General features: G+C 44.2%; 1 protein-coding gene across 2 annotated transcripts in view; it reads right to left on the minus strand.

The window, feature by feature from the left end:
* Positions 1-27009, minus strand: part of PRDM16 (PR/SET domain 16) — a 290489-nt gene that overhangs the window by 117251 nt on the left and 146229 nt on the right. For both annotated transcript variants that reach the window (XM_035557638.1, XM_035557637.1), the window contains exon 3: positions 20996-21046. In XM_035557638.1, coding sequence (XP_035413531.1) covers positions 20996-21046 — 51 coding nt within the window. The remainder of the gene's footprint in view (positions 1-20995; positions 21047-27009) is intronic.

The following is a 27009-nucleotide window of genomic DNA, read 5'->3' on the forward strand; positions in this document are numbered from 1 at the left end:
ATGGCAAACATGGTAACTGATATAAAGAAGATTTCTTACTACACGGTTTGAGGTTAACGTGACAAATGATAGAGTGAGAAAGAATAACTTAGGGGAAAAAATAGCCCATTAAACGGTGAACTTAAAGCAGCTTTGGGAAGCAGAGTTAACACCAATTCCTTTTAACATGCACTCATTCCCTCTTCATCAAGGTAACCCCGAACGTGCTCCCTTGCAAGCAACTCGTGTAACGCAGAGGAACGGTTTTCGACCACACAGCCTGACTCTAAAGAGAAACTTTAAACAACCTACACACATCTTCAGCTCTCCGACGCGATGGTCGCAGTGCAGCTAATGCCTTGTGTCAGCACCCATTTTAGGCTGCATGTTGCAGCCACTGCACCAGGCGAGGCTGCGATTTGGTTGTTTAAAATGCAGAGAGGCCAACGTGCAGCTTAACATTCAAGTTCTGTATAAACCATTAAATAAACCAGCAAAATCTGTATTAAGATGGCCTAGCCCACACTCCTAGGTGCCAGAACAGACAGCAAACTGTCCCACCCTACGGACTGGCCGAATCCTGCACTGAAGTTTGGTGCCTTGACGCGCTGATAGGCAGCAGAGGATCCCCCCCCCCACAGCTTCACGTCTGTCGTTTCTTACATTTTCAGAGGGAAGCGGTATGACAGAGTACTGGGCTGGAAGTCGGGAAGGAAAGCTCTGCAGTTTGCTCCCTGCTTTGCCATCGCCTGACGTTCAGCCCTGACCAGGCTTTTCCCACCTTGCACTAGAGTTTCTCCACCCGTGGAGATGAAGAACCTCGGTTTTTACAGCGGATTCTGCCCCTTTCCGCTTGTCCCAGGTACTGGGACTGTGGATGCCACAGCTCAGGCACAACCCACGTGTGACCTCAGGCCAAAAAAAATAAAAATACTCTATTGTCATTCAGAGCAAACAATCTGAGAACAATACCCTTCCCAGAACTTCATCCGTTTGCCTTCAAAACCACGGAGAAATAATGATTAAATTCTGTTGTGCCGCTGCCCTGCACAAGGAATTGCGCTGTCAGGGTTCTCTTACTGATGGCACAACTGTGGCAGAATCCAAAATAAATTAAATAGAATTTTTATGGGAGTTACTTGGAAGCCCCAACCAGACACACATCCTAGGCTCCTCTGCAATTGCAGGCACTGAGCAAGCTGCTTAGCATTGCTCTTCTGGCCACTGTAGTTTCAAGTCTAATAAGTAATAAAAGGAAAAGCTAAACACTAAGGTTTCCTAGACAGCTGCTGAATTAAATTCAAGCATTAAATATACAACTTCATTGCATCAAAGACTATTTTTCTATAAAAACATTCCATATCTCACATTACTTATTAAAAAAACAAACAAACCTCAGTTGAGGCAGGACTGATATCTCCATGTGCATTTAAACAGCAGCACAAGAACTGAAGGCACCACGACAGTACTGTCTATTATTATTACATGATAAAGAATCCTTTTGCATATATATACGCATATATGTTCTCAAAGTATTTAAGATGAGGTTTGCTGGGGGAAAACAAACAAACAAACAAACAAACAACTACAAAAAAGCAATACAAATAAGTTTTAGCAAAACCAAAGTGCAGGTGGTGAACTTCTGCCCAACCTAAACGCAACGTGATGGCTTTTGCGAACCGCACACAGGATTACACTTTATAAAACAAGATCTACTCATGGCTCGGTTTTGTCCCTTTCTGACCAGCAGGCTTTCTCTGAAAGCTCAGATTATTAAAATGCCCTTTTAGCTCCACGCTCACGCAGCGCAGAGCAGGGCAGCCCCATCCCCTCCTCCTGGAGGAGGGAGCATCCCTCGCCTCGTCCGCGCACATCTGTGGTTCCGGCTCCTGAAGCTGCTGCAGCGGCTGCTCAGCCTCTGGCAAACACCTGATATTATTCACTTGACTGGGCTTGTGAAAACGAAGACTTATTTGCTAGCAAAATTAATGAGGAAAGAGAGTCTTCAATGAGACAATAATTTATGGCTTCCACAGCGGCCGGCGAGTACAGCGAAATTCATCTGCCTGTTCTTCACGTGAAGGAGAACGATAGGAAAAGCAGCGTGGATTTATTTTCCGAAATATTGACTGTTATTTGAAACTCAAGTTCTCAGCTAGGCAATTTACTTTATGAAGCCCTTCCAAATTTGATGGAGGTTGAAATAAATGGGCCTTTCCCCCTCCCCCTCACTGTACGATTACATTTAATGACAGAGAAATAAAATTCTGCTCTGTGGCTACATGCCAGCGATTAGATGATGCGAACAACTCGCAATGGCGGGGTTTTTGTTTTGGGTTGTGTTTTTACATGGTAAAATGAGAGGCATTCAAATATGCTCGGAGACCGTGCATCATTTATTGTGACTTCACACAAAAGTGAGAGCTGCAAACACGTATCTTTCCTTGAAACTCAGCTCTCTAACCTGGTCACAAACACCAACTCTTTGCCTTTCAGACAGAGAGAACTGCAAACAGAAAAGCCAGCAATGCATCAGACAATAAAAACACGTATAATGGCTACCAAACTCAGTTCTTCTCCCCCCTCCTTTTTTTAACAGATAGGTTTTAGACTCTGTAATAATCATGCAGCTAAGATACAAGGTCTCTTGTTGGCAATAACCTACATGACATGACTTAGAAGGCAGGTGTTACTGTAATTAGCTATTGTTTGACTATCAAAAGTCAGAGCTGATTAAAGCCACTAAGTACAAGTGCACTATTTTATTTCAAAGAATATTATGAACTGCATGCTGGGACTCTTTCACTGCGGACCTACCTTCCGGAGTCTGCTAAGAGCCCATGCCAGCAGTAATCAAAACTAAAATCTGCATAAACCTTCAGGGTTTTAATTCAAGCAGAGCCCTTTCATTAGAAATATGTTACTTTATGAAATCTGGTCGCCAGCAAGGGGAGAAAAATGTGACTTCTTAAGAAAAGTGAATGGCATCTCTTTAGTGATTAACCCAAGATTAATGGAGGCTCCTACTGCTAGGCCTAAGTCCATTTTATTGCTAATTCATTTAGGTACTATTTCAGATGTACTTGATGAAAGTCACCTGCTAAGAAGTCATGTTTTGGCAAGCAAGGATAGCCATTATGGTCAAATCCCAAATAGAATTTTTATTAAAGAAGCTTTGAAAAGTGTCTTGTATTAGTCTTTCAGAGACATGCTATTTAATGTTCTCAATTAGTTAAAAATTTGGGGCCCAAGTCACTAATCAAACATTCATAAAGCTTTTCATTTTTTTTTGTCTACTTGCATCTCTAATGTTCCAGGTAGGATGAAGAGAGCACTGAGCGGGGACATTTATATTCAGACAAAAGCAGCAAAGCTAAGACTTACCGAGAGGTGGGTGGGACCCGGGACAAGTGCACGGCTGGAGACGCGCACCGTGGGCTTGGCAGAGCATCTCTTTGTTCCCCGCGGTACCGGGAAGAGTGGGGAGATATGCAAATCACACGTCCTTAAACTGCACGTAATCACTCGGTTTGGCTCGCGTACGCGTTTACGACACGAGGCTTGATCTCCTCGCACAAATAATTTCACTTTTAGACTTTTCTGCAGTTTGTTCTTTTATAAAGTAGAGTTTAGGAATTTAACGATTAGAGAGCACAGAAAATGGCTTTGACATGTGCACCGTGTACGTAGGTACATCCCACCCAGACGAACCACCTCCACGCCCCATCCAAACCTTGTGTGCAGCCTGCCTCCTGCTGTGCTGGTGCAGGTTAGCTGCTGGCGTACAGAGGCACAGAGAATTCCCCCTCCACACCTTGCACAGCCCCTTTTATAACTACAAAGTGCAAGAACGTTTTAGTGCCAAAAGAGACAAATGGATGGGACGATGGCTTCTGGGGGTACGTGTAGTGCTGGGGCTGAACCAGCCCCCCACCAGTTACCCTGTAATCAGAGGCTGGGACCCAACAGCATGGACGTGACCCAAGCTCTACAAAGCACCCCTCGCTTGTTCCCAAGAGGTTTTCAAATTGCAGAGCTCTGTCTGGTTGCAACCAGGTTTTCAAAAGATCCTTCTCTATTGCCTGCAAAAATCTACTGAAAGTTTCCATTTAAATAAATGGCTGTCTTACCACAGAGGTGAAAGGAGAGAAAAATACACACGTATCTGGGATGTTACGAAGCTGACGGTTCTTAAAGCATGGGCTGTTTGGGGTGACAGATATCCTCTGCCTCCTGAAGTACAGAACACTTCTAAACACAACAATCTGGTTCTTTTTTTTTTTTTTTAAATGACTGATAGAGTTTTTAAAATATTTGCTGAAATTGCTAGAACTAGCGAGGGTAACAAAACCAGCAAGGTGTGCGAGATGCCACAAAACTGCCCTGCATGGGGACTTCTGTTAGGAACCCCAAGCCCCGAGCGCATCGCTGATAGCCATGGACGGCTGTCAACATTCCTACCAAGGGGAGCGGGACAAATTGCAAGGCTTTACTAGGACCACGCACAACTACTAGAAATGGCAGCACGCGTTCTGTGGCAGAATTCGTCTCAGTGGAGATTGTACAAAAATCAGCATGGACTTTTAAAATACTTTGCTGAAGGGACCTTATTACTGTGAGAGCCGCCCACATGTGATAACGAAGTTAACCTAATCTGTTCCCTCTTGTGTGCCGGGGCACTCATACATGCAAATCTTGTCTTGTTCAACTGTGTTTGTTCACCTCCATAGTCCTTCGGTGATTCAAATCTGTGTCTTACTATCCTATAATACCCTTGTCTAACAGTTCTTTTTAAATGCATGTGTTAATTATCTTGCCACTGCTGTAATTTCTCCCTGTAGTCCATTAATTAAGAGGTCACAATCTAAGAGCATGTTTACCCAATAAGCTTTCTTTTTTAATTATCCTAATTGCTTGGATACTGACAAAGACTCTATCCCTCCCCTTTCTCTGAGTGGATTAGAAAACGACGTTTCAAAGCCCCACACAACGATGGGCTTGTTAAACACACACACACACACACATATATATATATATATGTTTTTGTAACTCCACAAGCTTCTAACACCAAAGGTCAACAAAACGCAACATACTGCACTTGTCTAGCTGTATAAAATGAAGACACAAATCGCTCTTCATTAATTTATCTAGTAGTCTAGAATGTTATATTGGTAGGAAAATTATAAGCAAAACTTCTCTATCTTTGGTACTCTGAGCAGGAGCAGCCAGAGGTATGCTACCTGCTCTGTGCTGGAGACCATCAGTCTGTTACAGAAGTGTCTCTCTCCCTGCACCTAGTGGATGCTTTGGGATGGAAGCAAGCAGGAAAAAAAGAAAAAAAAAACAAAAAGAAGGAAAGAAGGAAAGCAATGAGCTTTTACTGCAGAAAGGATCGATTACCCCTTCCCCACCCCAGAAAAAGAAATCTCCTTCCCATAGGTCTGCTGAAACTACACATCTTGTTAAGCTAGTGCAAATGCTTTTTTAACTGACTTAGCAAAACTCAGCAGACAAAATCTCTACCATTAAAACATTTAAAAACCATCCTTTTGTAAAGCTTTTAAAAGGTAAAAGTAGCTAAGTGAATTCCAGATAGGATTTTAATACAACAATTAGCAGAGGTTATGTCCAAAAAAATTACTGCTTTGTCAGAATGTGAAACAACATTCGATATGTCAAGTACAGTAAATTTTTGTGTTTTAATAAAGAAAATGTCTTGTTCAGACCAGTCATCTCAGGAACTACATAACAGAAGTATAATTACTTAGAAATTGCTTAGGTAAGCGTGATTGATGCATGGTAAATAGATGTTTCCAGCACTTATTGTTTCTTCCTGATGGATTAGGAAGAGTTGTTTAACAGTTCATTTGACCAGTCTCTCCTGGTGTTTCTTGAGTCTGGCTGTGCCAGTCAGCACCAGCAGTTCCTGGTAGTTTAAGTCTCTTTAATAAAGATTAAGATGTCAGAGGTCCTGCATTGCACAAAATCCCAATTTTATTAACTTCTCATTATCAGCTGAAATATGAAGTGCATTTCTTTTCATCTAAAGTAAGGCACTTTCTCAAGGGAAAGAACAGATATTTAATATACATTTATGATGATTGAGGGTGGGTTTGTTCCAATGTTGACTGATGTTGGTGGACGTTTTCTCACATGATGGGTACCACATACACTGATATTTCTCCCCCAGAAAGTGTTTTAGTATTTCTCAACCACGGATGGTTGCAGCACATTATTAACTCATTCATGGAGGACACTGTGGGTAAACGCTACAGCGCTTAAGTCAAGAGCATCTTCGTGAAAGAGCAGCAAGAGGCAATGCACTGGGTAGAAATACCGAACCACACAGGTCACTCAGCCAAGCACAACGCTGGCCCTGGCTAAATCCAGTCAATGTTCCCTCTTCCTACTCTGCAGGTCTAGGAAGACAACCCAGTAACAGCACAAAGGCTACACAACGCTCATTAAAACAGATCACAGCAGCATTCAAAGTCCACGCTCAGACCAGAAGTGCAGATAAGTCCTAATACCATCTACGTGAACTTAGGCAGCCACTGATAAAGTTAATTTGCTGAAGGCAGCAACACTGTACGGTATCCGAACACCATTACTTCTGAAGGGCTGATTTTTAATCTCGCATGTGCTCTGATCAGACTCACACCAAATAGCTACAGCTCAGCGACACAGGACCAGGGGTGCAAGGAGCTCGTTCCCCTGTGCCATCCTCAGAGCCGTACTTTCACGGGATTCCCAAAAGCTGCTGCATTTATGTATGTCACATATCGCCAGGAGAGCCTCGACGTGCGTCCCTTCCCAGCCCTGGCTGTCGGAGGCAGGGGAGAGCTGGCACCGTGTGCCCCCGGAGCGGGGCAGCCCCCGGGCACTCACCCTGCAGAAAGAGCTAGGAGGTAAAAGTGGTTCCTGCAGTACAACAAAGTCCTGCAAAGAGCTCCGCACAACTCGACAGTGCGGCTCTTGTGAGGGTTAAGCTCTATTACTTCTGGTCTCTGACACTGCTAATGGCACTCCTCAACTAATTGCATTTCTATACCTACACATACGTCTAGGCAACAAGTAAGCCCTTTAATCAAACAGCTTCAGCTACTTCTAATTAATTCAATTTCTATGCCTTTTTAAGAGTACAGGAACACACAAAGATACAGATGATAGAGTGCATTCTGTTGCCAGCTGACAACCGCTCTGCTCGAGCCTCCCTCCCGATTAAGCCCCATTCTGTTTCACGATCCTATGCCTTCGGTATTTTTGCCGCTTGAGACTCAGCAGATTCATGCCGGAGACCGAAAGTAAAAAGCTGTGGCTGTGTGGGGTTAGTGACAGTGGAATTACCGCAGTGAATCACTTTTGCATTTGCTTATAGATCCAGATCACCTTTTGCTTTCATCACAAACTACATTCATCTTGCCTGTGGAGTGCATGCAGCAATGCAGCACGAGAAGACTGTGGCATCAGCTGAGCAAACAGACGGAGATGTTTGTACATCCAGGCCTGTCGCAAACCCTGCGGTGTGAGGGCCACCAGCTTGGAAGGAAATGCTGATTCTTCTTCCCCGTTTACTTCTTTGATAAAGCAGGTCAATGTATCAGGAAAAAAAAAATCACCCCATCAGTATTTAGGAAAGAGAAATACATATAGCATAAGCTGTCTATTTCAAAGGTATGTATGTACAAAAGGCATGATAAGTGGGTGCTGAATAGTTAGGAGTGGCAATTATCAGTGACACATATCATTATAGTCTCTCAACTTTTCAATAGCACAGAGTTCCTAATACCATGTTTACTAGATCAGGTAAAAGGGGACTCTTAATACTGTGCAAATATGACTTACCAAAGGACTTTGCTTTCTCACCTATTCTTGGGCTTTTCAAATCAACATTATTAATTGGCTGGCTTATCGGTAAGTGCTGTCTGGCAGTTAAAGGATGTTTCCACCCATTGCAACGATACATAGAAACTAAGCAATGTCAGCCACAAGGACAAATAACTTCCATGTTGAAACAGAAAAATATTTTGACACATTGAGGCTTTTTTATGACAGCATAATGCATTTCAGCAGTAATTTACTATCCTTAATTGCATCTGGGATTCCACATTCTATCATCTCTTTTTTCCCCTTACTACATTAATTCAGAACCTTGGCTCACAGTTACAGATACGAAGGCTTTTTTTTTTCCCTTTTCTTTTCTTTTTCCCCCCATTTCTTTTTCTCTGGGCTTCTGTCGTTCAGATGTGCATAAAGACATGTTTTGGAATCTGGATGGACTAGTTTCCATACTAGGGAACTTGGCTAGGTACAAGTTTAGGAGGTAACTTTCAGCCCTTCAGATCAACCTTCTCCTTAACCTGCCAGCTCTCCTCAGCACCAAACCCACTTGAAAATGGAGAAAAATGTTTGACTGATAAGGAATGCTCAAAGTAAAGAGCACAAAACTTACCAGGCATCACTTTCTAAAGAAAAGCAAAATGCCTAAAGTAAGAAGAGAAGCTTTCACTGCACCGCATCTCACTTTTTTCAGTATGCTTCAACCTGCCGGTGCAGGCTATGTAGAGACTGAGAGGACAGGTTCTGGCTCCCTACCTCCTCCACTTGGCTGCTCTCTCTCATGCTGATTAACAAGACAAACTTATGAGCACCATAAAAATGCAGAAAGGATCTCAGGAGTCATCCAGGTTACCCCTTACTCTAAAGCAGGGCTATGTACGACAAGTCCAGCTGACAGGCGCTTGTCTCTGCAGAGCCTGCAGGGGCAGATATTTTATCTCCCCCCTAGAGAGTCCGCCCAGTACTAAACTGTTCTGGTATTTCATTTTTCTTAGCATCTAACACAAATCTTTCTTGCTACAAGGCTGGCTACATCTTGTCTTATTCTGATGGATGTATCACGCAGATGATCCCCCTTTAGGTTAATGCAGAACAAGAATTTTGGCTTTGGCTGTTTAGTTTACAGAAGGATGTCTGCTTATCTTAAGGAAATTCTCCACTAGAAGCATGATCAGGCCTAATTTATTTATTTTAACTATTTCTGTTTCCTTTACACAGGGTTTGCCTCCACCACCATATTGGCTTTGCAGTTGTGACCTGTGAATTAAGATGCTGTTTCCCCTCTCGCCTTTTTTTTTTTCTTTTAAGGAAATGGTTATTCATTTAGGTAGACATTTAAAGAAAAATCGAACAAATATTTGGTGTGCTGTGTTAGCATGAAAAGGGGGAGCACTGTGTAAGCACAGTAAATGCAGGTGAACTGCTTTATATGAGTGAAAAGAAACTGGGGGAAGAAGGGCTACTAACAAGGATAAATCACAGCTGTGCAAATACAGCCGAAATACAGCCCAAATGCAGCAAATACGGGCAGGGTTATTCACAAATGGGACAGATAGTTGCCAAACGCATGACTGTTTTAATTCAGTGCTTGACATATTTAAGCATCACAGAAAAAGTACGAAAAGCACAAGACTACCTGAACAGGCGGCGATGCAGGATGGTACGGTGACTGAGAGCAACAGATGCTTTTTATCCAAAGAGCACAGCACGTTTTCAGATTGACACTGAATATTAATTTAACCACCTATACGTTCTCCCCCTTCAAGACCTAAAATTGTTAAGGGCTTTCCTCTCCCTCCCTTGGCACAACATTCTCACAGTAAAAGCAATCGTTCCCAGTCCTTCGGGCAGAGCTGCGCAGGCTGCGGCCGTCTGCAGGCAGTTTGAGCTGCGGGCCACACGTACCAGCGCTGCAATTAGACTCTTTTATCTATTTCTTTTTGAAATAAATCACTGGCATATGGGTTTGTTATTCATAATATTTACCATTCACTTACTGTCTGACCTTCAGTGTACTCTAGTCCTCCCCTGAAACCTGCTCTTCATACCAGCTGTATCTATGGTTGTGGTTCTGCTTGGTTCTGGAATAATCCATTCAGAGGTATTAAAAGAAAACTCCTTGCTCTTTCATTCTACTAAGTCCCACGAGAAAGAAAACACATTCAAAGTCTCGTCCAGCTCTAAAACACTTCTGAACTTTTGGAGGAAAAGAAAAAATCCATTAGCTTCTTTTCTCATTATTTATGTACATAGGCTTCTAACGCTTTAAGGCTTTGCCTGGAATTAGAAGCAGAACAGAGGAAACATAACAAGGAAATCTATTTCTTGGGTATTTCCAGTCCACTTAGTTTGTGGAATTAGAACGAATTAATTTTTAAAAATGTCATGTGCAAGATTTTCATCTCTGTTTATCAGACCAGAGGGGTTCAGGCTGAATTGCAGAGATGCATCCAAACTTCTGAGCCAGCATCCAAGCCAAACAGACTCCGAACTCTGACGTTCATCAGCGACTTTTTGCCAACCTTCCTATCACACAGCAGAAAGGGCCGTTTGAAATCATCTCGGAGTAACCTGCTTTCACGGTCACGGTCATGGTCATTTTACTAGCCTCCGTCTGTGTAACACTTTAAAGTCACAAGAACACAAACATTCAGAGAGCAAATGGCTGAAGCCTTGGTCGGGGTTCAGGAGTAGCAGACATTTACCAGGATTCAATAATAACCCTTGTTTTTCTGATTACATTAATCTGAGAAAATCGCGTTATCTGGATAGCGATGATAAAATCCCCACTTTTTACCACTACGGCCTCTTCTCTCGGATTTAAATCCCTTCAGAAAGGGACCCATGCCACAGGTCCGTGAACAGGATGCAGACAAGGAGGCGATGCCAGCCGCAGGGTGAGGGGGGGCGTGTTGGATGCACAGCCACCAGCACCCAGCAGCACCTCAGGGAGAGGGGCCTGAGCTGAGCACCCAGCCCGGAGGGGCTGCCACTGCCACCACGGGACAGGACCGGAGGACGGGGCACCATTCCGATCAAGTTTTTACTGGCAGAAAGACCAGCAAATAGAGACTGCCAGGGATAAATTTACGTTGGAAACTAGATGACATGTTCCTCAGAAGACTAAAAGCCTGAAAGAAATTGTCTGACTTCAGGAGGGGCACATGACTGCACAGGGCAATGCGGAAAGTGAAGGTTCCTCTTGATTAGCTTTAAATTTAATTCTTGAGAAGAATTATACCTCTACAGCACTTCTGGAAAAACTGCTTGGATGGAATCGCATTTCTGTCAACTCCCAGAGCTCCCACCGGTCTGCACGTGGCGTGGGCCGACTTCTGAGCCTGGAATCCCACTGGAAACGAAGGGCACCAGTTCCGCTAGGACTCGGGATTCATTCCCCTGGAGCAGGAGGAATTATTGCACCGAGCAGGGTCTGAGACGTCCTGACAGCAGATGTGCCTGACTATCTCTACAGCAATTACCAATGATGTGGAAAAACGCTCAGCAGCGAGCTCAGCTCCCTCTTCGGAGGCCAGCGTTCACCAGGGCAAAGCCCCGCACTGATCAGCTAACGCACGGAGATGAGGAGATAAGGTGCCTCGGTAGGAAAGATTTCTTCATTTCAGGAACACGAAGCCTACATTAAAGCTTACAGGAACCCGAAACAGAAGCATGAGGCAAGCTTATGAAGTTTATTAACTAGTTTATAACCTATTCGACAGATTTCTCTACCTCTTTTCTCTACCTCTGTATACATTGTCCCTTTCTATATTATTTTTAAAAAGGCAAGAAAAAAGAAAAGAGAGCGGAGCAGTGCCTGCCTTCTGCTCTCAGCCAGGCACTATTTCTGCAGGAAGCTCCCGGCCGCTCTAGCACGCAGCAGTAGACAAGGCCAGCAGACAGAAGCGCTGCTATTCTTGCTTCTCTCTTACACCCTCCTCTTCTCTCCGTTGCTCCTATTAGCAAAAACAGTGCAAAACCACACGCAAGCTTCGCTTGTACAGGAAAGTTCCCCAAACTACCGTGGGAGCTCTCGGTGCCAGATTCCTTTCTCTGATGCTGACAGTTGCATTTAAGCCCACTGCTCGAGCAGGTAGCCAACACAGGATTTCAGAATAATTAGATCAATCGCTTGGGTAGCCAAGTAAGGATTTAAGCACTTAATTTAGGTTCCTGTATTATTATTACTATTTTATACATTTTTTTTTTTAAATGTGAGACCTTTCTGCATGCATTAACAGCTGGTCAAGGCACATGTAGAACTCTAAATTTCAAAGAAACGTAACCAGACCTGAAACCCCTACGGCTGCCCAAGTGGACAGAAATTGTCAGCAAAATCCTCCACAGCACTCAGAGAGACAAGGTTCCTTCTTCTCAGCTCAGGAATTTAATCAGGGGATTTTCAACACAAGAGCAAGATAAACCTGGACATTTAGTGAAAATTACTCATGTCATGACTGAAGACGGGAGGATAAAGTTCCCATCCCTTGCTACTTTCTCTTACAAGGAGCCCGCGGAGTGGATCCAGGCCTGCAGAGGCTACGCCCGGTGCTGAGCAATCCCGGCTGCAGCTCCCGGCCCGGGGCAGCCCCGGCGATTCCCAGCAAGCCGGGGACTGGCTTGGAACTGGCAGAGCTGGAAACAAATGGTGCCAGAGTGGGATCTTGGACACGCCGCCATTTCCTCAGCTGCGGCTCCATCTCTTGCTGTGGAAGGACACGACCAGCCCTGCTCTCGTGGCTCTGAAGTAGTTTTTGGGGCTCCGAACTTGGAAAGTCCTCATCAGTTTAAATACTACATAAATGCTCGCTGCTGTCGTACAAGTAAATTACAGCTAAAGACTGGAATTGATTGGAAATTTCCCAACTCAAAACATTCTCTGTTGATAAGTAGCAATTTATTTAAGCAAATTATTTTTAAATTAAAATTCAGCAGAAGTTAAAGGAAGTAATCCGAAAACATAACTCGATTAGGTTTAAGTGAAGTGGTTTTGGCCCAACTCAAAATAAAATAAAGTTTTGAAAACTCATTATGTTGTGAAAAGAAACATCCATATGGAGTAAAAAAAAATGTTGAGGACAATCATCAAGACGTGGAGCCAAAATTGTATCCTTACCCTCAAATAAGTCAGGTTTTGTACTGCAGGTTTTAGCATTAGGTGCTCCTCCATCCAACCCCTTCATCTACTACAAAGAGCACAGGGAATTAATTTATTTGCTTGTGATGTGCTCCCACTGCACGTTGAAATTTCCATGGGTAAAGATAGAAGGCACTACTGAACATCACCACAGAGTGGACTTCCAGTAATTATTTTCCTCTCAAAACCGCCCAGTGAAAAATAAATTGGGGCTTTTTTTCAGAACACATATTTTATAATCTCATAAAAATCTAATCTAATCTAAAAGGCCATCTAACTGGCATCATCAAAATATACTGCGCTCCTGGAACGGGCACGGGACAACAGTCATATCTTTACTGCTGTTTACCCTTGATATATTTCTAGAGCAAAACGTGAACAAAAAAAATCAAATAGAAGCAGAAGCATTTTTTGGTTTTGCTATGATACATGTATTTTTTAATTATAGGTCACTGGCATCCTGTTCCCTGCTTTTTGGCTTATTGTTTCCAAGCAGCACCGTAGCTGCCGAGAGGCAAATCCACATCGCTCCCTGCTCTTTCCCCCGCCTTTCTTTTCCTCCCCAGTTACTGTCCAGGTTTTTCTTTTTAGCTGGAGAGCCCTAATAGGCCTCCTACCTGATAGATATTCTCTTTAATAGCTGCACAACGTGATTAACGGGATACTGCACGCACCCCAAGCTCACTGACTATTCATAAAGCCACCTGGCTCCTGTACCGTACGCGACATACACAACAAATCCCAATCCCAAATTTCCCTCTGGAGCAGAAACCCGCCCCACTCGGCGCACCCTACTCTCACAGCTCTGATGTTATGTTCCCGGCATGGTGTAAATAACCAGCGGCAACACCCACGCATGCCGGCAGCACCATCGCTGTCTGTCCCATGCCCTGCTCTGCCACAATTCCTGCCCCGGCACCTGGTGGTGATCCCGATCCCGGCCCCTGGGGCACGCTCGCCCTCCGACCCGCGGAGCAGCCCAAGTGGGGGTTTCCCTCCGAAGCTCGCATACAGTTCTGAAATCCCAGAGGCTATCATTCCAAAATTTGTGATGTTTTGTCTACTCTGGTGATTTAAGGTTTGTCAGAAAATGTCAGAAAGGCCACGAGGCCAAGGGCTTCCTGATGACTGAGGATTTTCTTTCACATGACCTTCCTGAAGTTGATTTTGGGCTCCAGACAGTGCTGCCTTCAGGTCTGACAGGGGCCGGCTGGCAGCAGATTCATGGGGCTCTCTGGGGCATTCTGGCATTTTTAAACTGAGTGGAGGCCGTAATACCTCCTAATCATCCAGAATATTATTTCACTGGTAATCGTCTTACAGGCGGCACGTAAATGCCAGCCTTTCATTCTGCAGTTCATTTCATTAGCAAAAAGAAAAAAGTATGTGCTCAAAGACATGCAAACTCTTGAAAACAAAGCTTGATTTAAATGAATAAACACGTATGTGGAGCATTTGGAATTTCAATAGGATAGCACGTGTGGGTTTCTTAGCAGGGAATCACTGAAATTATAGATTCAGACTGATAAGCAGGGCTGAGGGAAGTGCCAAATCGTCAGTGCGTGCTTGTGAATGATTTTGCGAACAAAGAAAGTAAAAAGTAAGGAGAGGGTCACTCTCTGGGACACGTGGGCTTCATGCTATTGAGGAAGCTCTTAGCTACAAACATGTTTATGAACCTTAAACATTCGTATGTCTTTAGCAGAAAAACAGCCAAAATGTCCCAGGGAGCCCGCTCTGCTCGCCTTGCACCCCAGCCCCGGCTGACTTTGGCTGCTCGGGCGGGCGCTCGCGGGTCCATGGCCACCGACTAACCGAGCGTGCGGCGTTTTGTTACCGCTTACCAGGGCAGGAACAGAAGGAATTACACGACCAGCTAGCTAATGAGTTATCATTTCTGCCCTAATTAGCCCAGGCTGCCCCGATGCTGAAATACGACTCGGACACTTCTGGTACCTCCCGCGGCGCGCTCTGGTCTTTGTTCTCTGCCCTCGCAGCGGGGCCGAGACCACGCCGAGGCCCCGCGGACCAGACCCGGACCCGTGTCAGGGCCCGGAGCAGGGGCAGCCTCCTGCCTTCTTGCTGCTGGCTCCGTTATAACTGGAGGCTGTTTGTCTGTGAGGGGCTCTAAGCAGGCGAGGTGGCCTCGGGCAGCTCTCCATGCCTGGGGTTCAACGGACACTTACCGTCAGAGTTCAGTAGAGGTGCTCAAACAGCTCAGTGACAGGGCTCCGACGCTCTCCCCTCATCACCCTAACTCACGTACCCAAGAAAATAAGGCAGCGGGTTATATGCGTTAGCGTGAAAAGAACAAATCCCCATCACTGCTCTTTGGTTAAAACTGCCGGGTGTAGTGACTCAAGCATGAACTCCGCTGGAGCGGAAGGGAGGAAAAACCAACTTAATTTACCAAAAAACAACATGACAAGTTCGCATCCAGCCCATGCTCTGCATTGCCTTGCCAACCGAGAGCACGGCAAGCAAGCAGGGCAGGAGCCGTGCCGAGGTGCACTGTGTATATCTCGTGGTGCTGCCTGCGGCTCAGCTCCCTCCAACGCACCGCGGGCAGGGGCAGAGCAAGCCGAGCCGCTGCCGGTCTCCCTAAGTCGGCCTGATTTATGGGCTCGGCCCCCAGGCCCCTTTATGGACTCAGCTGTCACGCACACGCACTCCGCGACCGAGCCCAAACAACTGTACCGCAGAAATTAAACGCACGGTGCTCCTCCTGCAACGTAATCTAACCATCGGTTTCTTCGCCGACTTTTCCCCGCCTGCTTTACACCTTCTTTTTGCTTTACATGCTTCATTTCAGCAAAATCAAGGATGCAAACTTCTTAGAAGTACTTAGTTTCCATGGAAACCTAAGCTGACCGCAACATTATTGTTCTCAAGAGGGAACTGACTTTACTATATGTTCATTCACTGAATTAATGGACTCCTGGTTCTTTTATTAGCAGCCCTCTAACAATGGAAAGAGAGAAATGTTATAAAAAAGACCCTCAGACAACTGTCCACTCTTTTGTCCAGGGCTTACTGGAATGACGCAAGCCTATTCACGGAAAGATTATAAAAATCAACTCAAAGCTGCCCCTGTTTGTGGCAGCTAAACATACCTTTATTTCATAAAGATACAACCTATAAAACAGGCGAACTGAAGCTCGTCGGGAGATAGGAGCAGCACGGCAGCGGTCACGCTGCAGCTGGATTTTGGCTCCTCGCGGCGCGGTCCCCGCACGGCGCTCGCTGCCCTCGAGCCCACAGGAGCACGCTCCCCCTCTTTTGGCTCAATCTAAGAGCGCAAAAGCACATGCTGTTTCCAAAACGATTAAATTCAGGCTGGTAAATAGTGGTTCTTGGTAAGTACGAAGGCTGTTTTGAGACACTACCGTTTTGGGTTTGATTCCTCAATATATACAACTAAATGATATAGAAACGTCTCTGAGATTTGGATTCTTATATCAAATTTAGAAACAGTTTTAGTACATCTTTCGTTAGATATAATGAACATGTAACACGTAATATGTGTTAAACACGGAAACGGGAATCTTTTGTGCAAAGTGCTGCAAATCCAGGAACTTTAAACAGCTCAAGCGAGAATCTCGAAGGCGATCTCTCCCTGCATGGGTAATATTTCGACAGACTGTGCTGAGGCCTGAGGGTGTATGGCCCAGCTCGTAATTGCTCCACCAAAGACAGTTAACAGTTCCCTTGCTCTTCTCTAACTACCTTCCTGACTGCTTATTGAAGTCTGATTTCTTACTCCTCTGGGTCATCATTCATCAGTCCCACAGATCCCACCGGGAGAGACCGACCAGACCTTTCCATATCCCCGGTTGCCAGAGGCCATTTCTGACGGCCCATGATATAGAAAATGTCTTCACAGCAATCCAGTGGGACAAACTATGGTTATAATACCCAAATAATCATTTTGCAAATTATCATAATTATCAATCAATCATCTTGTGTGAACAATGTGTTCCTGAAGTATCAGATGGTTCCTGTGACCTGTAGCGTTTTGTATATAATAATAAACCCAGAGAGATTTATGGACCTATCCTGCCTCGTATCTGCAGAACCAAAACATTCGTTATTTTCTTTTTTACTTTTCTTTTAGGAATAAAAGCTCTCCGTCTGCCTCTGTCGTGTTTACTACTTGATACTTTCTCAGAGGTCGAGATTTCTAATCTAACTCAGTTTCTAAGCACAACGGTATTCTAAAAAAATCTATGCGATTTGGGAAAAGTAGCAAAGGTGCTGAATAAATTACTTTTACTTTATAATGTCATCGGCATTATATTACAGGCTGCTAGTAGTTTGCAATGTAAGTATGAAGTCAGCCAAAGGAAAAAAAAATTGTTTTTGTCTTCAGTTTTGGGGTTTTGTTTTGTTTTTTAACAATGCCAGATTGAATCCAACTCTTTTGAAGCTGATAGCATCTCCCGCTCCCTGTGCAGTACGTTCTTGTTAATGGATAAATTTGAGCTCTCGAGAAAGTCAAAGAATAAATTTAAAGCCTTTTGCCAAATGCCTATCCTATTGGATTTTGATAAGACGGCTATTGAGCTTTAATAATGTCTTCTATCCTTTTTCAGCTGGCCCTTAACATGTCTCTTTATTTGTCCCTAAAGCCTCTTCAGCGATGCCTTTTTATTACAAGTCTCTCAGCTTGCTCTCAAGGGAGACAGGGTCGACAAGAGTGATAGATAGATAACTCTATAGATTATCTCCCACAGATGTTTTCTCTCCAGTAGCCCCTCAGGCTATTCCCTCTAAGTAAACAGAAACTAAATAGAGAGTCTACTGAAGAGAGAAGTCCCCGAGGTCTCTTGTCACCGCAGCAGAAAAACAGCCCGACCGGAGGGGCCGGGCTGGCCGGGAGCTCTGCGTGCTCGGCTCCCAAACCCGCACGCGGCGGCGTTGGGAGGGGAGACCAACACCTCGCCGAGCTCCTCGTGGACAGCACGTCTCGTAACGGGCACCGGCCTCGCTTCCTGCCGGAGGAAGTCCGCATCTTTCATCTCCCTCACAGCGTTAAATCAAAATGACAATGGAGATAATGGTGACGGGCCAGTGCTTCGACGCAGTCAACGCGGTGGAGATGCTTAGAAAATTCGGAGTGAAAGAACGCGCGAGCTGCTCCGTAAGCAAAATAAACAGAGCGCAGGAAGATGGCTTGGGAAAAAAAAAAAAAAAAAGAGTTTGGGGAATATATGGGGAATACACACCCACCATATAGCTCGCATGTTTGTGCACCTCTCTGAGTGTACGCATTCAGTTTGCTAAAAAAATGTCAATGACTTTCACAATCAATGACTTAAAAACGAAAAAACCAGGGTGAGGAGTTGATGCAGGTTTGTGCAAGTCAAACTGAACATCAGCAAGCAGAGCAGATAGAAGAGAAGCTTGGTAGGAGCACACCGTGTGTTGTTCCATGGCACAGCATACAGAAAAATGACCCTGGGCACAGGTCTTTTAATAGCATTGCTAGAAATCTTAATTCTTGTGAGACAACAACATCAGCTTTCTGGTGTTAGTGGTCCCAGCAGAAACAGCAGCAAGGCAAACTGAGAAATGCTGGAAATAGTGGGAAAATCATTCTTATTTTGCTCCAAGCAAAAAAAAGGCCTGCTTTATTATACAATATAATAGTGTCCTCAGACTTTTCACTGCCTTTTAATTTATGAAAGGTTACATAATAGAGCGTTATTTTCTGGCAACCTAACACCAGAAATAACACTGGGGTCAGTTCTTAAGCAGCGATTGCTTCCTGTACATCTTCCATCCATCTCTCTGCTATCACGCTGGCCTTCCCTGATCTATTTTTCACTGTTTTACAGGTTCTCTCTTCATTCTAGCAATTTTTTCCCTCCCTAGTCCTTGTTACCACCCAGTCCTGAGCCCGTGATACAGCAGTCCATCAAGCGAGCTGCTGCAGATCGCGGCACCTTGGCTGGGCTCTGATTTCCTTCCCCTTGCCTTAGACTGGCCCACCCGCTGCACTTGCATCTGTCTTCAGTCACCTTCTCACCACCAACACATCTCTGAAGGAACAGGAACAAACTGAAGTCAGATCTCAACTATTGCGTCTTTAGGGATATGACAACCGAATGATTTAGAGATGCTAGAAAAGGAAATCTCCCAAGAGGGTTTGTGCCACCAGAGCAAAACGCTACATAGCAAAGAGTGCTTGCAAACTATTCTAAGATACCTCAAAAATTGTACAGAATGGTTTTTCATTCTTTTTCATTTTTTCCTGACTGAAAAGCTGTCTAGCAGTAGTCTTTTCACAAGCCATAAAGTTTAGACTTGAACTCTTTACCTTACTGCTTTGACCTTTTTTACCCTAGCTGTAAAACCCTACTGCCCATCCTTCAATAAATTTATCACCTCATAAACTCCCACTAGTGCTTCTCTACAATGCATTTAAAGAAAGAAGTGGAAGGGCAATCCTCCCCCCCCCCTTGTCAAATATCATAATTGTCCAGTTTTATACCTGCTGTCCAGGAAAATATTTAAGGACACGGTGTTTTTCAAAGACCTGTAGTTTTTGCAACATTCTGCTTTGAAACAAAGGTAACGGAGCTTAAATACAAAAACATGTATTCAACACATAAAGCTGCCAGTTTAATGTTTCCTTCCACCATTGTCTCATACAAAGCCTGCTCACTTCAGGGTAATGTAGGTTCAGCGAAACAGGGATGCAGAATTTATTCGTGATATTGTATTTAGAGACTGAGAAAGAAACAGCAGAGCAGTCGTGGGCCACGGAGAATTTTCTCCATCGCTGTGATAAGCGCGTTGTGATAATAAGAACCTGCCACCTTGTCACCACGTCTGCCCAGACAAAAGGATCCCACAGAGGCAGAGGCAAACACCAAGTGAGTTATGGGGATGAACAAGGTAAAAAGTTCAGCAGTGTTGCGATAGGTCCTTTCGCAAGGTCACCGGATGGTCAAGGGACACTGCCTAGTGGAAGCCCGAGTTTCTAAAATAAGAGCTTATTTTTCTCAGGACGGTAAGAATAGAACGGCCCACAACGGACATGCGTCGAAATATCTTTTCCCAAACTAACTTTGGAGCCTGACAAGTATTGCATTTCACTGTGTTTGGCAGAGTGACACAAGTGTTTCCTTTTAACTTTCAGAGTTAGAAGCAGTACTGAAGATGGCCTAAACGCATGAATAAAAAAGGCAGTTGTTGCAAGCTCCCATTTAAAATATTTTCCACTTTAAAAAACTCATAATTTCTGAACAGGACTGTGAGTAGCTATGATAAGACCATCACATCTGAAAAGAATTATCATTATTTCAGCAAGGACGCGCTACCTCTGCAGACATCCAGATAGGCTATAATCAAATGCGACTTGAAACGCTTTCCCTTAGGAAAGCTGTTAACCAGCAGATAGCCACGGAAAGAACGCCACCTCGGTGCTACGAGAACAGCCCACCCGCCACAGCAGCCTGGCTACTGAAATATGTAGTGCTGAGGCTGCCTCGCAGTTACCACGCAGAAATTTATACAGCTGGGCCGTATTTGGAGCACATTTTTCTCTGGTCAGTATTACAGTTTAAGCATCACAATGTGATGAAAAGCGCTGGTAATACATCATACTAGTTAAATTTTATCCTTCCATATATCTATTCCTATTCCCTTGGACTTCACGCAAGCCACATTTACATGGTGGAGTGACCTCTAAAAATTTAGCACTTTTAACAATGGACCAACATTTTCTTTTACTGGAAGAGAGGTAAATGAGGTTTTTAGATTTGGACTGGTAGCTCTTCATATTGTAGCTGAATCAAGAAACACTTCACACTGCTATTTTCTTTTTTCATAAATACTGGAATCACAGAAAGACAGAAAAATACGGCAATAGAACCACAAAATTTAACCCCCAAAAGCAATAGCAAATATTGGAACACTTTCATGACGTTATTGCAATACACACCCTTGTTCAAAATTAGGAGGAGGTAAAAGAAACCAGGTGTATTCCAAAGCCAGACAGTAAAACAACTTGCACGAGGTTAATCCATATCCTACCTTTTTTATATTGCCCTCCTGGGGGGTCACCTCAGGATCAGTCAGTATTTGCTACAAAAAAGAAGAAAAAAAAATTAAACTGAATTGCAGCTAAGAATGATATAAAATAATAAAGATGATTATTATTATTACCATACAAAGGCCAAAACCCTCAACTGCAACTGAGTGACGCAGACATTTGGGAAGTCAGATGGAAGGCGCACAGCAGAGCGCTTACATATTCTCCTATTCTCCCACACATTACGGTTTTCTGTGGTTCTAAAAACACCTCCAGGTCTGGCTGATGTGAGCACACACCGCTTTCCCAGACGGCTCCGAGCGGCCGCATCCTCACGCCAGCGACCGGCCGCGAGGTCGGGGCTCGCGGTGCTTCGGCACCTGGGCGCTTCCCGCAGCCGTGCGGGAAACTCTTTAATTCCTCCTCCAGCAGAGGTGTGGTGACACAAACCATCCGACAGCGGCTGTGTTCCACCTCAGATTAGATCTAGGTCAGCAGGCATTCAGGGAGGTCAAGTACCCAAGCTTCGTGCAACGCTGCAGAGCGCCATCAGGATAAACATCCCACGCGAGGGCTCGATGGAGCAGCCCGGCTCCAAGTACTTAAGTACCTTCTCTGACCTCAGCGGGGATCTCACATGTCTGAGGTTAAGCACATGCTCAAGTGCTAGGGTAGGGTCAAGGTACTCAGGACTTCCAGGCCTGGGCAATGTATTTTGGCTACCGAAGAGCAGAAAAATAAAATAATAAAAAGCTCAAAGGAACAGAGACCAAACTGCAAGGAAACCCAAGATACAAAGAGAATAGTTGTACATTGTAAAGATTTATTTTAAAAAAAAAAAAAAAAAAAGGAAGGAAAAAAAAGGAAAGGAAGGAAGGAAAGGGCCAAGTCCTCTCTTGGTGCACTCTGAGCTGACTCTCACCAAATCAAGGCAGCTCTATTGCATTTCAGCAGCTGAGGACTTGGCACAAAGTTCTTGGACGCCCTTGACCATGTCCAGGTGAGATTGACCGATTTACAAATTTCAGAAATGCTGGCAAATATTTCCAAGCTCAGCTGTAATAACAGCGTGCCGTGTCTTAAATAGTAAGAATCCTAAGCCATTCTGTATTTTACAACAGCTTTAATAGATACTGAAATTGTGGTTTGGAAAGTAGCTGAAAGCAAACAGGACCAAGAGGTGAATACCCAAGCAATAAAAATCTGTGTGCTCGTGCACTTGCGTGTGCACATGCAGACGCTGAAATACCACCACGAAAATCTATCCCACAGAGCTGGGAGCATGGGTCCCCAGGTTGCGGGGGATCGGCTGGCTGCTCGGAGGCTCAGAGCATCCCGGCTCCCATTACTTTCCCTGGGAACTGGTGAGAGCCTTTGAGAACCAGGCCATGAAACTTTCAGAGCTGTGATATAAACAGGACGATGCTAAATGACTGAAAAGCCTTCACGAAAACACTGCTGCTTCCAAACGAAGACACCTCGCTGTAATTATTGTATGTAAAATATCTTTAAATACAATTGGTTAAGTATGTGCATTCAGAGTGCATAATCCACCCGTTCATCATGACCATAAACGTAGAGGGGAAAAAAAAACTGAAATGAAGTGCAAATTGGGCTGTGGTATAGTCCTATATAAACAGGCTTAAGAGTCAGGAATTCCTGAGTCTGAATCTAAATGCCAACACAAGCTTCCTTTTGTTGGTTTGGAGAGATCTCTGCTCAAGGGGCAAGTTATGTTTCTCAGAGCGTTTTTTTCCCCCTTCAATTCATAGCAGATCCCAAATTTTAAAATTCTCAGAGAACAGAATTTCTCTAAAAAGTATTTCATACACATTCAGAAATTGTAATTCTGCAGAAAAGCATCATGGCTTTTTATCTAAATGCTCACTCGTGGTATTTCAAAATGGTTGTTTTTTGACAAAGGGAAATAGTTTTTCAGTTTCCTTCCATTACAGAACTTCCAGGGAAATAAACCCTGATTTCATGAAGAATTTTTATTCTGATGGAGCCATCTCCACACTCAAGCTGTATGCAGTTACATGCAGGGAAAGGTATTTTAGCAAAAGTGGGAGATTTCAAACTCTGTTACGTTTTCCATCCTTCATTTACACCAGACTTTACAAAAGAAAGATGATTACGTCTGCGGTGCAAAAGCACGGGACTAGGTTCTGCCACAGGGTTTCTGCGTTTCTTGAAGGCACCTGAATTTCCTACTTGCCCACGTCGTTAGAACAAGTTGACAGTTTTGGTATTTGGGGGCGAGGCTGTCAGAAGACACAAGCCAAAGCCCAGAGCTGTCAAGCCTTTACCAGGGATCTGACAGAGCCTTCAGAAACCTTCCCGGCTTCAGAAGGAAAGTACAAAATCCTTATTCTGCACTCCCACTTTGGAATGGAAACTGTTTGAAAACACCTTTCTAGACGGAAGAAAATTTGACAGCCACATCAGGTGTGTCTGCACTCCGCAAGCTCCGCGGGGCGAAGACTTCCCCGGGAGATCTCCGCAGCAGAAGGGGAGCTCAATGAACGCAACACGCTGGGATGCAAATACTACCTCCTAATTAAACAAGAGAAAGGGAGAGAGAGAGGGAGAAAGTACCAGATGTGATGTTTATTAATAAGAATAACAAAAGATACTTTGAAAATCTACTCATTGGGTAATTTTAGCTCAGGCTGGACTTCATCTTATGTGAATGCCATAATACTAAATATAGTGCTTGACGTGTACAGTGGGCTGCAGTTTTGCAGTTAACACAGATGTTCTTAAATGTACTCAAAATTTACACCATATGCTTTTTCTATCAACTGATATGTTGATTTTAGCCAAAAGAAAGACAACATGTCAGCAGCAGCCACGTCAGAAGTTGTTTGAGGGATCCGGTTGGAGGTATCTCTCCTCCAACTGATGATGAATTTCATTGCGTTTCATTTCCTGGGTTCAGCGAACTGGTGGCAACAGAACCCTGCCTTACTTACATTAGTTAGGGATGTGCTATAATTTTTGCAAAGCCTCCTGAATGTATACTAAACATGTCAAGTAACACCATGTGATTCTTTTTGAAAAACAGTTTACAAGCTGGCATTCTCCAGCTGCAGTTAACCCTAATTTGATTACATTACCGAGACAGATCACAATGAGCTTATGTAAATAGTAACGTTATCCATTCATTCCGTGAGCTCAGATAAACTGTCATTTAAAAAAAAAAAAAAAAAAAAAAGCTTGAATAGGCATGGCTTGATGTGTTCAGCAAACCGAAAGGCAAAGACAACGACGGACTAGGACCTGCCCCTGCTCTTCCACTGTGAGTCTTGGTCTTCGAGAAGCATTTCCATGTTTACACCGCGCTAGAAAGGGAAGAGAAAGCCCAATGGGTCCGCAAAGCTGGCGTGGGGATAACAGCACATTGGTCAATAACTTGGCTGATCCTTCAGGAAGACCTCAACACATCACAGGTTGGCAAGACACAGTTAACCAAGCACTTTGATACACTTAACTCTTGTTCTTCATAATCCCATGAATTACTCCTCTGAAAGCTCTGTCCTGGTGTGCCGCAGGACCAACAAATCCTCCTCCCGATGCCAGCTCACGTGGCTCTGCCCCGAGCATCTTCCCAGCCTTATGCCCATCTGCGTGGCCGTAGCAGCTATCTCGGTAACCCTCCCACCCCCTGGTGCCCAAGGACAATTTACACACGTGCACACAAAAAGCAGCACGCGATGTGTTTCTCGTTGTTACCATTTGCCTGGGACGTGAAGACCATTGCTCATCGCACTGACACACGCTGTTGCTGCCGCAGCAAGGAGCCAACCTACTCTGCCATTAGCAGCTCTGGGGACTGCAAATGCACAAGCAGGAAAGGCTTTGTTTATTTAATAACAATTCTCAAAACAATCTATTTGCCAATTTTGAAGCGAAACCGAAAAGCTGATTTGTGCAAAACGTAACAGTGTCACAACAGCTGTCGCTTTTCTAGCTCTTCGAAGAAGTTTGGCATTAGCTCGGAGGTCTCCTATAGCACGGAGCCAGGCCAGCAGCAACGCGCTGCTGCTAACCAGGAACCCAGCACAGGCGTTCTCCTGGATGCCACAGGGCTCCAAAACGGCACACGGAACCAGTACAGAATCTGTTGAACCCCATACGCCAATTTTCAAACAACCTTTAAATAAAAATAAAACATTGAACAGTAAATTTTGTAAGCTCTGAATTCTGCAGAAGACAGATAACTATTTGAAAAGCCCATAAATCGAGTGCCAAAGTTGCCTGAAGTTATACGGTAAATCAGGAGGCAAAGTTTTCAACCTTCTGCCCGGACAGACTGTGGAGCCTCCCCCTATTGAGTACATTGGAATAATTCTTAATCTGATTTACTGCCACCAGAGCTATCAAGTCCTGAAATACAAATGGAAATATCAGTTCTCTCCTCTGCCTGAACGTTATACGATGGCCAAGCACTGCTTCAGGAGCTGCAACACCTTGCGCAAGAAGCACTAAGGTTTTGTAGAAGCACTACAGTGCTCGTTTCTATTAGCCATGTTTTTAAAATATAATGATTTTACAGCCCTTTCTGGCCAAAAATTTACAAAATTATAGAATTTCTGTAGTAAATAAACTGGCAAAGCACTGTTAACTCGAGGAAATTTTCAATATCCTGTCTTGGGAATTTGAACCGAATGTGCCTGGAATTAAGAGGAAAAGGAGGGAAGCTCTTGTCTGAGAGGAAGGATTTCCTTTCCTGGCTGGTGAGGGAAGGAGGACGAAGAGCACTGCCCTGCCTGGCAAGGAACAAGCCAAGGGCTGCAAAGAGCGTAAAGAATAAACCAACCAGTCACTGCTAAGGGCAATCAGCACAATTGTGAACAGTTAGAGCAGCCAAACTGTGGTTTGTGGACCAGTAACAGGCTGCAAAGCCACGGTATGCACTCCACAGACCATTTGATAACCATTTATTTTTCAGTTGAAAGTCTGAACAAAAAGGTGGTCCAGCGCTGCATGAAAAACATTCAAACCTAGCAGGGATCCACGGCCCCAGATTTCTGGTAATCTGCCCCAGGGCACACCTCTGCACTTGCTCGTGTCTCATGTCCTGGGTGGCCTTACGGAGGAATTTGTGCCGTTTGCTGACTTCCAGGAGAGCTGAATGCAGTTTACGGAGGTGAACCATTACAGGTCATCCTCAAGGGCGTTCAAAAGAAAGGGATATCCCAAGTCGTGTTTCAGTAAGAAATATCACCTTCACATTACAAGAAATGAACTTCTCTGCAGTCAAACAGGAGCAGGGAGATGTCAGGGGTAGTTAATAGTGAAAAGAGTCAATGTCAGACACTCAGGATATGCTTAGGAAGAGAGGCTGGAAGAAAGGAAATAAACAGGCAATTTACATACATGGTATCACAACTTCTGTATCACTTTTTGAAGACATAACTCCTCCGTGACATTGTGATCAAGTTCAACTGCAAATACCAGGAAGTTAAACAGAATCTAATGGAGAGCATTTGTAATAACTTCAATAAGCTGAGGACTTGAGACTTTCAGCCAAGACAAATAAGAGAGGCTACTGATTAGTAAATGTCACCATTTCTCTTGCCAAGCACTCAGGGGCTGGTGATAGGAGAGCATTTAATATAATCTCACAGTCTTTAGGGGCTGTTTGATTTTATATTGCATTCTTATCGGGTTCTAAAAGTCCAGCGTTAATGAGCATGAGAAATGCACTTGATAATTTGGCAGTTTTGCTAAAAGAGAATGTATTCCATTCATTGCACATGTGCCTTGGATCCAAACTAGAGATGCATTTCCCCTTCACAGGCCGTCACGTGTAACCTCCTTCTTTTCTTTTTCTCCATTTCAGCAACCTGACATCACCTTTAATAGCCACCTATTTACACTGCTTAAATTAAGTGCCTTTACCAACAACAGAGAAGGGGATCCTTCAGAGCTCCAGCAAGGAGATGCGCCCACTGCATTCCCTTCTGCGAGGCAAGCGATTCTTGAAAGAAGAGGAAGTACCAGGGATGGT

The sequence above is a fragment of the Cygnus atratus genome, chromosome 21 (assembly GCF_013377495.2).
Source record: "Cygnus atratus isolate AKBS03 ecotype Queensland, Australia chromosome 21, CAtr_DNAZoo_HiC_assembly, whole genome shotgun sequence".
Classification (NCBI taxonomy): Eukaryota; Metazoa; Chordata; class Aves; order Anseriformes; family Anatidae; genus Cygnus; species Cygnus atratus.